Source organism: Hibiscus syriacus, unplaced genomic scaffold, assembly GCF_006381635.1.
Source record: "Hibiscus syriacus cultivar Baekdansim isolate YM2019G1 unplaced genomic scaffold, ASM638163v2 tig00110221_pilon, whole genome shotgun sequence".
Lineage (NCBI taxonomy): Eukaryota > Viridiplantae > Streptophyta > Magnoliopsida > Malvales > Malvaceae > Hibiscus > Hibiscus syriacus.
In genome coordinates this window covers 3,337,350-3,351,081 of record NW_024062635.1, presented here as the reverse complement: position 1 = coordinate 3,351,081, position 13,732 = coordinate 3,337,350, and the positions used below count along the sequence as shown (strand labels likewise).

General features: G+C 33.4%; 2 protein-coding genes across 2 annotated transcripts; one reads left to right on the top strand and one right to left on the bottom strand.

Moving 5' to 3' along the window:
* The first annotated feature begins 4,933 nt into the window (after positions 1-4,933).
* LOC120114304 (poly(U)-specific endoribonuclease-B-like) lies at positions 4,934-8,472 on the top strand. Its single transcript, XM_039135263.1, has 7 exons — positions 4,934-5,172; positions 5,284-5,337; positions 5,476-5,550; positions 5,649-5,717; positions 6,745-7,353; positions 7,753-7,824; positions 8,040-8,472. The coding sequence occupies exons 1-7, from the start codon at positions 5,011-5,013 to the stop codon at positions 8,271-8,273; spliced, it is 1,275 nt and encodes a 424-aa protein (XP_038991194.1). The 5' UTR covers positions 4,934-5,010; the 3' UTR covers positions 8,274-8,472.
* Positions 8,473-10,750: 2,278 nt separating this feature from the next.
* On the bottom strand, positions 10,751-11,455 carry LOC120114230. Its single transcript, XM_039135197.1, has one exon. It carries the CDS (start codon positions 11,453-11,455, stop codon positions 10,751-10,753), a length of 705 nt encoding a protein of 234 aa, XP_038991128.1.
* Between the last annotated feature and the right edge of the window lie 2,277 nt (positions 11,456-13,732).

Sequence of the window (13,732 nt, the reverse complement as noted above, 5' to 3'; positions counted from 1 at the left end):
AATTATTTAAGTTGCAGCACACGTAGGATATCTAGAGTTATTAAATGTATAACTAGGATAAATATATATATTTAACTTTAAATTTAAAAAGTAGGATTAATAGATATTTAGATTTATATAAAATATTAAAATTACATAAAATTCAATCCTTAGTATTAATTATAATTGTATCAGTTAGACTAATGTCCTTAACCGTAAAAATATTATGATATAATTTTAGGTAAACTACATATTTAGTCACCCATATCACTTTAGTTCCATTTCGATCACTCCATTATTTTTTTAAAAAGAATATATAATGTTATATTTTAGTTTCGTTTCAGTCATCCGTTGTGAAAAAAAAGAGCAGCTGACGTTGTATTCTTTTTATTTTTCAGTGTTGACATGTCATTATCTTATGATTACACATCGGCATCAACGTTATTTTTTTAACACCGAGTGACCAAACAGAATCAAAATATAATTTTATGAATTATTTGAAAAAAATAATAGTTGAAAACGAAACTAAAATGATATTATAATTTTTCTTTTTGAACTTTTACTGACTTTAAACATTAAATATGACTCTTTAATATTAAAGAATTATTTTACTAGTACGAATTAAGGGTCTATTTGTTTCACTAAAAATATTTTCCAGAAAATGTTTTCTGTAAAATGAATTACATCTTTTGGAAAACATTTTTTGGAAAATGTTTTATGGTGTTTGGTAGATGTTGTGTAAATCATTTTTCACTAGTTGATAAATTTTTTAGAAATTATTTATTGCAAATATAAAATATAATAAATAATATTATTTATTATAAAAACTTAATATTATTATTTTAAAAATATTATAATAATTTATTTAATACTATTTATGCCAATATTATTATTAAAATATTATTTCTATAATTTTATAAATAAAAATATTAACTCTAGTATATTCTATTAAAATAAAAATATGATAAATTATATTTAATATCTATAAAAATAAAAATATTATATTATATTTTAAAATTATTAATAAATATATTTTAAGGAATTTTTATAATATTATTAGACTATTATATTAATATTAAATACATAAATAAAAGTATTCAATATTAATAATTCAATAATATTATTTTTAATAAATTAATAAATAATATAACTTTTATTAATAATTTATTATATATTATTAAAATAAGAATATAATATTATCATATATTATTATAATATAATTGAGTATATTATTATAATAATAATATTATTATATTATATTATTAAAAAATATTAATAAATATATTTTAAATATGTTAATAATTAATAGTTTTATTAAAATGATACTAAAATATCATATTAATATTAAATTTATAAAATAATATTATTTTGAGTATTTATATCAATGATTACTAAAAGCATTTGGGAGGAGATATGAGTTAAACACAGAAAGGTTCCATGGCACAAGCTTATTTGGTTTCCCCTTCACATTCCTAAACGCAACATTATCTCTTAGATGACTATCCTTGATAGACTACCAACTAGAGTGAGGCTCTCTTGAATGGGAATTACCACTACTCTTTCGTGTGTTCTTTACAACGACTCCATTGAATCGCGTAAACACTTGTTTGTTGATTGTACAACAACAACCAACTTATGGAAAGTTATTTTAAGTCTCAATCAACTAACCAAGCCTCCTATGTCATGGGATAATATGCTTCCATGAGCTATTTCTACTTGGAAAGGTAAATCTCTCCTAACTTCCATCATGAAGATTTCATGGTGTACCTTCATTTACACTGTTTGGGAGGAAATAAACAGAAGAATTTTTCAGGGAAGAGTTCGAACAGTGGAAGAGATGTTAAGTTCCATAAAGGATATTGTTGGTGCTCAACTTAGCAACAGAGACCTAAATAGACTTGAAAATGTTAACTCTCTTCTTTGTAACAGTTGGGGTATAGGCTAACCATTTTTTGTAGTACATAGTTTTCTTCGATCCTTGATTGGGACGTTTTGTATTGAACTCTTACTTGGATAATAAAATTTTATTTATCCAAAAAAAATTAAACCGTTAATAATTTTCCAGAAAATGCAAAAGAAATTATGTTGACTAGGAAAATGTTTTCCACTTACCAATATGTTTTCCTCCAACCAAACAATGAAAAGTGAGGAAAACATTTTTCGAAAAATAGTTTACGTGAAACAAACGGACCCTAAGTGATATCGGTGGTTAAATAGATGAGTTGTTATTCCTAGAGTTATTAGATTCAAACACAACAACTGAAGGTATGAACGTTTATTTTTGAATAATTGAGGGTCTTTTAAATATATATTACCTTATAATCACTCGTAGCTTATAAAAGAAGAAGAAAAAAGAACTTTTTTACTTTTATAAAATAGTTCTTTTAAGTATTTCTTTTAAAATTGTTTATAATGAACTAAAAACGTTTTTTTTTGCTTTTTAAAGATTATTATGACTGCTTTAGAGGATTAATAATCTTTAAATTTCAATGTTATGTGTATTATATACGGTCTAAATTTTAATATATAAATTGATAAAGTTGTGTAAATTTCAATTTACACCATCTGTGCATCATGTCATCAACAAATTATTCTGAATAAAATAAACTTGTTATAAAAGTAATATATCAACATATTATTAGTTAGGGTAAAGTATATAAATAGTCTCCGAATTTTAGGTGCTTGCATTTTGATCATCTAATTTTTAAAACTTGCAATACAGTCATCATACTTTTAATTCGTTTTCAATAAGGTACCTGCCTTTCCTCCCGTTAGTTTTTACTGACGTGGCACTTAACTTCTTAACCCTTCTTCTTTTTCTTGATGGTATGTATTTTTGTTACAGGCTCTGCTTGTGGTTGTGTCTTTCCGGCTGCAATAATCATTTTCTTATGAGACTTGTAAAAGTTATTGATCTGTGGACTCACCTGGTGATTGTGTTTGAGCTTCGACTGTTCTCCGCCTTTAGAGTCCACAAGCCTGATGACTGCCATTGCAGGACAACCAGTTATTGTTTCTGGTCTCGGATTGTTGGCTTCACTCTTTCTTGAAGCCTGAACTACTACAGCTAAGTTTTGCTCTATATCGCTCTTTTCTTTTGGTTGTAAACCACGAATTACTAACTACAATGCCAAAACCCTGCTCCTTAGCATAGATATTGTAGAAGTCATAAGCTTCGTCAACTGAATCAAACTCCAAACCAACAGTAGGTGGAGGTGGTTCTTTCTTCGAATGTTTTGCATCGTTTTCCTCCTCATGTTCCACGGCACTGCAGTCTCCCTCACCCTCATAGTCATCAACCACATCAAATACTGGCTCACTATTAAGACGGACTTCTTCCATCTGGGAAGCAAAATGATAAAAACATAATCAGTATTAGATATTGCTAACCAAGAAAATCAACTACACATAACTGTTCTACTTGGACTAAACATTGAATAAAACCAAAAATCCAACTTAATGTCGAAGACCAGACCAAACTCTATGGAGCTTCAACTCATAGAAGAATAGAATTTTCTTAATCAATGCTAATATCCAGTCACAAGGGTTTGGTAAAAGAAAAGACAATTACTTTTTTTTTACCTAGGAGGGCATAATTACAGTTATATGTCATTTCTACTACATGATCCCATGGAAAACTCAATGGCCTGTTTTCATGGAACATAACATGCATACCCGATAGAAAATAAATCATACAGAATGTAAATAAGGGAGTACAAACTAAACAATGAAATCATACCTTCAACTCAAAATATAACATTGTTTTTTATATTGTCCATGCCAAGGATCACGTCCATCGATTTTCCTATCAAACAATAATAAAGCAAAATACCCTGAAGCACTGAGAAGCCCATGGATTATATGCTTACAGTGCAAGCTTCCCCCTGTGGCATAGTTTTAATAACTATAGCAAGCCTACAACATTCTTTCACTGCAAAATGAAAACTTAACCTTAACTCGTGCAAAATGAAAATATTCTGCTTTCGAGGAAGAGAGGAAAAGGAGTTGGTTGATGGATTTGAGTGTGGGAGTGAAGTATCTTTTTAGCAATGTTTGGAGAGGTGGGATTCTAGTAATGGAAGAAGAAGAAGGAGGAGGGGTTAACGGAAGTTAAAGTGCCACGTTATAAAAAAACTAACAGGTAATGATATAATTTTATAAAAACGAACTAAAAGTTTAACGATTGTGTTGTAAGTTTTAAAAGTTAAACGATCAAAATGTAGTCCTAAAAGTTTAAAGATTATTTATATACTTTAGCGGTTAATATTTGTGATTTCAATTTATGAAAATATTTTTTTTTATAATTTTCATTTATTATTAAATTTATTTATGTAAGGTCATAATAAAAACTATTTAATCAAATCATTTATTTTCCTTTCCTTTTATGAGAGATCTTAAAGTTTGTTTGTTTATTATTATTTTATTTTTCTTAAGATTCATTTTCCTTTCTTTCCTCGAGAAATATCGTATAAAACCGGAGAAATTCTATAGCACGACACTCTTAATGTATAACTAAAAAAAATATTACCGGTTTTGTTATTATTTAAATAAAAAATTAGTAAAAAATTACCTAAAACATTATTATTTCTACCTAAAAGATCAATATTTTTTAATATTTTTGGTAAAGTGTCAAATAATAATAAAACCGATAAAAAATAACAAAATCGATAACGTTTTATCGATTAATAATAAAATCGATAAAAAAAATAATATTTCTGATAATTTTTGCTGATTTATTATTTAAATAATAATAAAATCGATAATATTTTTTTAACCGGTAAGATACTTTACTTGGGAAAAATATCAGTGGGATTTGGGAAGGGAAAGGCCCACCAAAAAGCAGTTGAAACAGTTAACACCACCCACATGGCAAGACGTGTATGGTGAAAGAGTGTCGGCATTAGCAAACTTAATGTTTGCTTTTCCCGCTTATAAACGGAAAGGTCAACTCATTGTCTTGTATTTCCTAAGATCAGATCAAATCAGATCGCAATTCTCATTTCTCGCTTACTTCACTCTTTTGTTGAGAATATGGACGGACTAATCAAGGGTCTCACCGACGTTATTATCGGCGATGCTGGCCGTGACGGAGAAAACGAGGCTCGAGATGAACGTTCCAGATCCAGCTGGGCGCAGGTGGTGACAGGGGATCAGGATGACGGAGCTCGTCCCCCGTCTCAGTGGAGAAAACAGGTTTTCCGTTTTATAATAGATATTCAGTCTTCTTGGATCTGAAATCGGAGTGAATTGAAGTTGTTGTTCACTGTTTTATTCTTAAAGCCGGGAATTCTATTGATTTCGTAGGAGCCTAATCAACAGGTTGACGTGGGTTCAAGACCTTCCAGGAGACACCGAGAGGTAAATTTGGATTTTTTTTCCATGGGTTTGGTTCTTAAAGTCGCATATATTCATTAACTCTTTGTTTTTGGTGATGGATATTTGAATCCTAAATCTAATGTGTTATTCTAATTAAATATCTATAAACCTCGAACGTAGACTGAGTATGGAAGATACGAGAAGGATGAGCGCGACGAGCGACAAGCTTATAACCAAAATGAGTGGAATCGGAAGGTTGCCTCTTGCTTTTAATTTACAGTTATTGTATCTTTGTTTTGATTAAATTGTTTTTGTGTATGCTCTGGTTGACCCGATTTAATTTTTGCACAAAGGAACAAGGAGAGGAGAATAATGATGGCTGGGAAACTGTTGGAAGAAAGCCACGAAGGCGACCACAGAAGGTGCATTCACTACTCTTTCTCTATCTTTTGACATGTCAAATTGTCGTGTTATGAATTTGTCTGCTACACAGGCATCATGCTGAGAATTATTAGGACCAGTTTGTTATTATTTTATGGATTTTAGACCAGTTTGTTATTAGTAGTCGAATAGTAGTTTGTTATTATTAGGACCAGTCTGTAATTATTTTATTGTGAGAATTATTAGGAACGAGTTTATTACTACCAGTAGATTCTATGTATTAGTATTTCATGGTCTTAGAAGCCTTTACTTTGTAGGTTTGCTTAGCAAGTCTTTTAGTCAAACAATGTATGCAACCTCTATTTAAAGAGCCTAATGTGCATCAATAAAATAAAATTCAGAGTTTATTAGAAATTTATGAGGTCTAAGATTCTCTCTAAACGAGTTTGAGGTCTGGAATTACCTTCGACGAGTTCTGTTTGATAATCATAGGTCATAATCCTGGAAGAAGTAAAAATAGGGAAAGAGACATTTGAAACGTCACCAGGGGACTTGATCCATTAGTTGGGACCGTAACATTACTTTAGGTTGTTTATTTCTTATTTGACCCCATACCAAAGAAATATCACAGCTCCAACCACACCCCAGGTAGCACCCAGTTGATGCAATAGTTCCGAAGTCATTCTCTTCAGCTTCATTAACATCTTCCAATTCCAACTGACATTCTGATGATCTGGCTGTTCTAAACTTCAACCCTTCCTATATCTTCTACGTTATCAACTATGTGAGGGTGCGACTTGGTAGCAATGTGAACTTGATCCTTTGTCACCGGAAGGTCATGGATTCTGCTAGTGGAAAAGGCCAGGGGAAATCCTGCATAAGATAAACGACTCTCCTCAAATCCTCAAAGTGAGGAGTCCTGTACACTGGGGAATGCCCTCTTATCAACTACGGGATTCATTGATGAATCCTTTTTGTTTTAGCTGGAGGGTTCTGTGATCATTCGCTTTTTTTTTTCTTTCTTTTTGAGTCACTGTGTCTAATACCGAATGGATGAAACATTTGCAGGTTCATATGGATAACTGGCAAGGGTATAAAAAGGCTCCTAGTGAGCAAGAATATGGCGATGAGGTTGAAACAGATACTAGCATTGAACCCTCAGAAGAGGAACTTTCTGACTTGTCACAAGCTTGCAACAGACTGTGGCAACTTGATTTTAACCGTCTGGTACCTGGAAAGGATTATCAGCTTGACTGTGGTGAAGGGAAGAGGGTACATCAGAAGGAAGATATGGCAGAAGAAAGCCTATTTTATTCTCTGAGTGAAGACGTTTTTAGAAAACCTACTTTCTCTCGTTTCTGTGCTCTCTTAGATAATTATAACCCAAATGCTGGGTGCAAAGAAGTTATTACAACTGAGGAGAAACAAGAGCAGTCTGCTTTTATAGAAGAAATCAGTAGAACTGCACCTATTAAATATCTTCACAAGTACCTATCTTTGAAGGGCATTGCATCTGATAACTATCAAGATTTCAAAAGAATGTTGACAAAGCTGTGGTTTGATCTTTATGGTCGAGGTGGAACATCTGGTTCCTCTTCTGCTTTTGAGCATGTATTTGTCGGGGAAATCAAGCAACGTGGTGAGGAAGAAGTTACTGGCTTCCACAATTGGCTTCAGGTGTGTTTTTAGTGTATTTTTTCCCTTGTTTCTCAATTCAACTAGGTTACTGCTAGCATTAGTTCATGACCTTGCTTCTTTTATATCACCTAGTTGTCTGGAGGCAATACTGAAAAATAATACTACTTATAGAAAAATGTTCAAGTTTATCTGTTCGAAGTGTTGGTTGCAATAAATTGGTGATACATCCTCAGTATAGTTGAAAGTATTTAAATATAAATTACTACTTACTAGTATTTAAATTCATTGTCAACCCTTGTCTCAAGAACACCTTAATACATTTTTTCTTTTTCAAGAAGTTGGTCTTTAGGTGCCTTGTAGACAGGTTTGCTTTTGAATTAAAAACATCATTTCCTTCTCTATAGATGTTTATTCCTAATGCCATATTTCATTTTCCAGTTTTACCTAGAAGAAGCAAAAGGAAGAGTTGATTATCAGGGTTATATATTACCCCGAAGACGAGGGGAAACTGTAAGTCTTCATCTTCAATCTTAATTCCAGTGTGATGCTCAGGTTACAGAGAACTAGGGAAAGAAGTTCAAATTAGACGTTTTTTTCCTGTTTTGTGTCTTTTAAGTCTTGTCTATGCATGCAAGAAAAGAATACAGTCACTTTGATCAAGTTTATAAAGACATTGAAGCTGTTTTTCAATATTCAACTTGTCTTGTACCTGTGTCCTTTTGCAGCCAGACTCTGAAACACAGTTGCTTACAATTCAGTTCGAATGGAATGGAGTTCGTAAAGCTGTGTCAAGTACATTGGTTGGGGTGAGCCCCGAGTTTGAACTTGCTCTCTATACACTGTGCTTCTTTGTAGGCGCAGAGGATAACTATGTGCAGCTGGGTCCATACTCTGTTAACATCAAGTGCTACCGGTTTGGAGATAAAATTGGTTCTGTGTTTCCAATAGCAGAATGTTGATTTCGAGCTGTGTATTATTATTATTACTCTGAAGCTATAAAAAGACTAAAGACATATGTTTCATGTTCCAAACATAAGTTTATGACATCTTAATAGATGTTTCTTGGATCATTTACTTGCAAACTTGGTATTAAGATATGTGTAAAACTATGCATTTCCCTATGGCTTAATCTTATGATGATTGAGGAGTCAAATTCTGTCTATAGTTGTGAGCTTCCATGTTTTGAGCATAATCTTACGAGGAAAGCAAGCTTATGAAGCCTAGTGAACTCTACTTGGAAACATGGCAATGGGGATGATAAGCAGATAAGTCGCATGGGAGTGACGTTTTATACATTGTAATACCAGAAAACTTTATCTTCAGTAAATCCAGTGTGATGGAGCTTTAATATTGAAAAACAGTTCATAATTCATGAAATCAAAGGGATTTGCATTAGTCTTATTGAGACTTAAGACCAGGGTAACCGAGTAGTTGCGGGTTAGTCATACGGATTATTATTGAGCTTGACTCAAAAGCTTGTAAGTGTAAATTTGTGAAGTTTAAAATAAAAATTAAAGCTCGACTCAAGCTTGAAAAAAATTAAATTCGATACATTCTCAGCTCGATTGAAGCTCGAATATGAACTTTAAGTATATGAAAAACCTTATATTGCATTTGAAAAAACAACATATAAATATTAATATGAATAATAATTTAATTTTAAAGTGTAAACTACAGAGTTGATCACTTTTGTTTCATTTTTTAAACGTATGGTCACTCGATCCAGTAAAATCAATACGTGATCACTTTTGATTCATTTTAATTAAGATGTGATCACTTAACTTATTGATCCATAAATATTTAGTCGCTAAGACTTTAACAGACGTTAAACCATTAACGACCGGATGACTTGGCACAATAATTAAATAAAATATAAAACATGTCATATCCACGTGGATTATATGTGGATTAAAAAATTGAGAGGATTTGTTGACCGACCGTTTGACTTCATTAGATTAACTTGACCCTTTTCTTTTAGGATTCAAAACCCTTTTTCTGATAATCAAATAAAAGTACAAAAAACTTTTCTTTGGGGATTGAAACGTTTAAAAATCAAAAGCGTTGAGGAAAAAAGCTTTGAGGGGAAAAATTATGTGGGAAAAAACCATATGTTGAGTGCTTTGAGGGGGTAAATCAAATCTGTTTAGGGTTGATTATTTGAGGGTTGGTAATCTCTTGTATTCTCCGGATGAAATCTAAACTTTTTGGGGTATTATTTGGGTAAAAGCATTAATGGTTTCTCTGGGTGTTAATTGTTCGTCGTATTGTCGGTTTAAAGTGGGTTTTTATTCTCTTGATATTTTTTGTCTGTATATAATATGTGGGTATTCTCTGTAATCAAATAATGCTTGATTTTTGTTGGTTTCAGAAGATGCTGGAAATAGGTTTCGGGAGAAGGGGATAATGTGATGGAGTATGGTAAGTGATTCCCTTTTTTCTGTAAATACTAGGGTTTTTTTTTTTGCTTTTTCTATGGGTTTCTTTGATTTTGTATATAAATCATAAAGTGTTTGTTTGTAATTATTTTCAACCATTTTTTGTTCTTTCATATCCATAGTTTAATAGTTTTGTTTTATTTGTATGCTATGCTTGATTCTTCAAGAGCATGGAATGCTTGTCTGGTTGTATATAAAGCATGCTTGTCTGCTTGTATATAAAGCATTATTGTTGCTTTTTAGAAAGTGACTCCTATTAAAATACATTATTGTTGGGTTCGAGAATATGTAATATGGAATTCTTGTCTTCTTGTGTGCTTTTATTGTTTAGTTTAGGGTCTACAACTATAAGAACATACATTATGTTTGCTTTAATTGTTGACTTTTATGTCAACTACTTTTGTGTCCACACATATTTATTGTCGGCTTATATGTGTTGTGCATATCCTGATTCAGAAAAATTTACTGTTGCAATTCATTATGGTGAGAATTTTATGTTTTCGTATGTATGAAAATACACTTCCAAATCTGTTGCATATTTTGATCTTGTTGATTGTGATACCTTCTCCATGTTAGAAGTATGTGATATAATAGACAAAGTTAGGTTTGGGTGGTGCTTTTGAAGTGTATTGTCGAGTACCAGATGTTTCTTTAACTAAATATTCCATTAGGCCATTGGTAACTGATTCTGATTGCATGATAATGGTTAACAACCTACCTAGTAATAAATACATTCAAATTTATCTGTTTTTTTTTGATAGAATAAGGCCTCATTAAAACCCCCTTCTTATCCTCCATGTTACAAACATAACATGAAGGACATTGGAAGGAGGGAAAGAGTGCTCTAACTTTTATTAATAGGAACAATAATACACCTCCACATCTCTACAACAACAACTTCTTACACAACAAAACAACCATAATTCTGAAAGCATAAAACACCCTAATACACTTTTAATAGTAACAACCAAGACAACACCTTAACAGTTACACAACTAAAATCAGCCTATGCCAGCTTTGGCTAATTCATCAGCTTCCCAATTAGCTGCTCTCGAGATATGCCTTGTGATAATACCCTTCATCTCCACAGTAGAAGCTATATCCGTTACCAAGGATTGGAACAAAGTAGAACTAAGGATCGGATTATTAATCCACTTCAGAGCATTTGAAGAGTGTGATTCCAAAATAAACCTCTGTTTTGAATAGAAATCAGTTTCAACTTCCTCAATAAGAATCAACCCTCTTTTAATAGCCAAAAGCTCCGCGAGCAGAGGAGGACCTCCCCCAACCTTCTCTGAAAAAGACCCAAGCACCAACCTGCTGCCATCCCTAATCAAGCCACCTATACCACCCTTATCCCAATCTTTAACCATTGCACCATCAACGTTTACTTTTAAAAACCCTTCCGGAGGAGGACTCCACCTGGAAGAAGGAAGATTCTTCTTATGCGAATTGCCCAGTTGATCTGCAAGTTTTAAATCACCCATCAAAGAATCGAAATGAAAGTGAACATCCTTAACTGATGTTTCAAACCAAGAAACAGTTCTGAAACGTGTAATGAAGAACAACAACACTGGATCAACCTTCCCATTCTGAAAAATCACTTCATTCCTACATTTCCAAACAGACCACAATACTGCTCTTGGAATAAACTTCCATATGTGAGATCGTGGCACTAGATCATCCCAGGCCATAAAGAAATCCATCAACGAACCAGAAACCACAAAGAAAACATTCCATAAATTTAAAAACTTAGCCCACAAGGCTCATACCACTTCGCAGTGAAGAAATAAATGAGTGACCGACTCATTAAACTTCCTGCACATAGGGCAGACAGAGTCTTCAACCCCAGTTACTCCTCTCTTCAGCAGTTTCTCTTTCACCGCTACTCTATGATGAGCAAGTTGCCAAACGAAAGATTCCACACGAGGTGGAGCTATTCCTTTCCAAACATATCTTTCCCAATTGCTTTCTAATTCAACATTACCTTCTCTATCAAAATAAGCATTCACACATGATTTTGCTGTAAACAAGCCCTCTCCATTTCCCAACCAAATCCAACAATCTTCCTCAACTAGGGACAAAGAAGAGTTGTTCAACAGAGAAATAATTTGCAGCCACTGTTCAACCTCCCAATCTACCAAATTCCTTCTCGTTTGAATATCCCAAACCCAACCCGCATCAGAATGCAATCTGAATTCTGCAACCTTACCCTCTTTATTATTCGAAAGAGCAAATAACCTTGGAAACCTATCTTTAAGAGGAACCGAACCCAACCAAACATCATGCCAAAACTTAACTGTTTCTCCATTTCCTGCTCTAACACACAAATTTCTCCTAAAACAGTCCCCAAATGCATCACATGAGAAGAAATTCTTAACAATTCCTCTCCAAATCCAAGAAGTATGAGCTGTCCAAGAATTCCGAATCATCAAAGAATTAGGATCCAAATTGTAGACACAGCACAAAACAGATTTCCACCAAGAGTTTTTCTCTGCAGTAAATTTCCACACCCATTTCCCCAAAAGAGCCCTGTTTAATAACAACAGATTCGGGATCCCTAAACCCCCCAACTTCTTAGGCTTACACACCAAATCCCACTTAATCCAATGAATGTTCTTTTTCTCTGATGCTCCCCCCATAAAAACGATGCCATGATAGAGTTTAATTTATTGAGAACGCTACTAGGGATTCGAAAAATAGAAAGGTAGTATATTGGAAGAGAGCACAAAACGGATTTGACCAAGACATCCCTTCCAGCCAGAGATAAAGACTTGGCCTTCCAACCAGCCAAACTCTTATAAAATTTTTGAACTACCGGTTCCCACATGGAAAAGGAATTCCTCTTGGCCCCCAATGGAAGACCTAAATACTCCGATGGAAAAACTCCCTTTACACACCCTATTTCCTTTGCCCATGAAACTAACTCCTCCTCTCCCACGTTAATTCCAAAAATTCTACTCTTGGACAAATTCAACTTCAAACCCACCAGCAGTTCATAAATTAGAAGCACCCTCCTAATATTCACCAAGTCATGACTAGAAGCCTTACTAAAAATTATTAAGTCATCCGCGAATTGCAAATGAGATAGCATGAAAGAACGATCATTAAAGCCTAATTGAAAACCCGAGAAAAGCCCATTGTTCACTGCTTTCACCAACATTAAATGTAGCAATTCCCCTCCCAAATTAAACAACAAAGGGGATAACGAGCAGCCCTGCCTTAGACCTCTAGTAATGTTGATTTTCTCCGTAGGAGTGCCATTTACCAAGACTGAAATAGAAGCTGTTGAAACACATTTATACATCCAAGAACTCCATCTAGCTCCAAATCCCATTTTACTCATTATTTTCAACAAGATCTTCCAATCAACCGAATCAAAAGCTCTTTTGAAGTCCACCTTAAAGACAACTCCCTTCAATCCTTTTTTCCTCCAGCAATCAATGCCTTCATTTGCTATAAACGCACAATCTAAAATATGTCTCCCCGGAATAAATGCGAATTGTGATGGACTAATAACATCATTAATACACAAGCTTAACCTTCTAGTTAGAACTTTTGAAAGAATTTTGTAGAAACCCCCAACAAGACTAATAGGCCTAAAGTCTTCAAGCCCTTCCGGATTGTCCCTCTTTGGAATAAGAGAGAGAAAAGAGTGGTTTGTTTCTATGTCCCATTCCTTACCCTCATAAAATTCCTTAAAAAACAGCAGTAAAACTTCCTTTAGATTTGGCCAAAACTTCTTAAAAAAGCCTAAATTCAGTCCATCAGGACCAGGTGCTTTGTTACTATCCGAATTAGCGATTACACCCCAAATTTCCTCTTCGGAGAAAGGCTTCTCGAGGGCCATACTCTACTGTTCCGAAAGCTTTAAAAAATCCAAGTCCAGTTCTTCAACTTCCAATGTATTATCCTGGTTTAACAACCCCTTGAAAAAGTGAACCACCGAATCTTTAATTAGATTTGGATCTGAAATGTCTTCA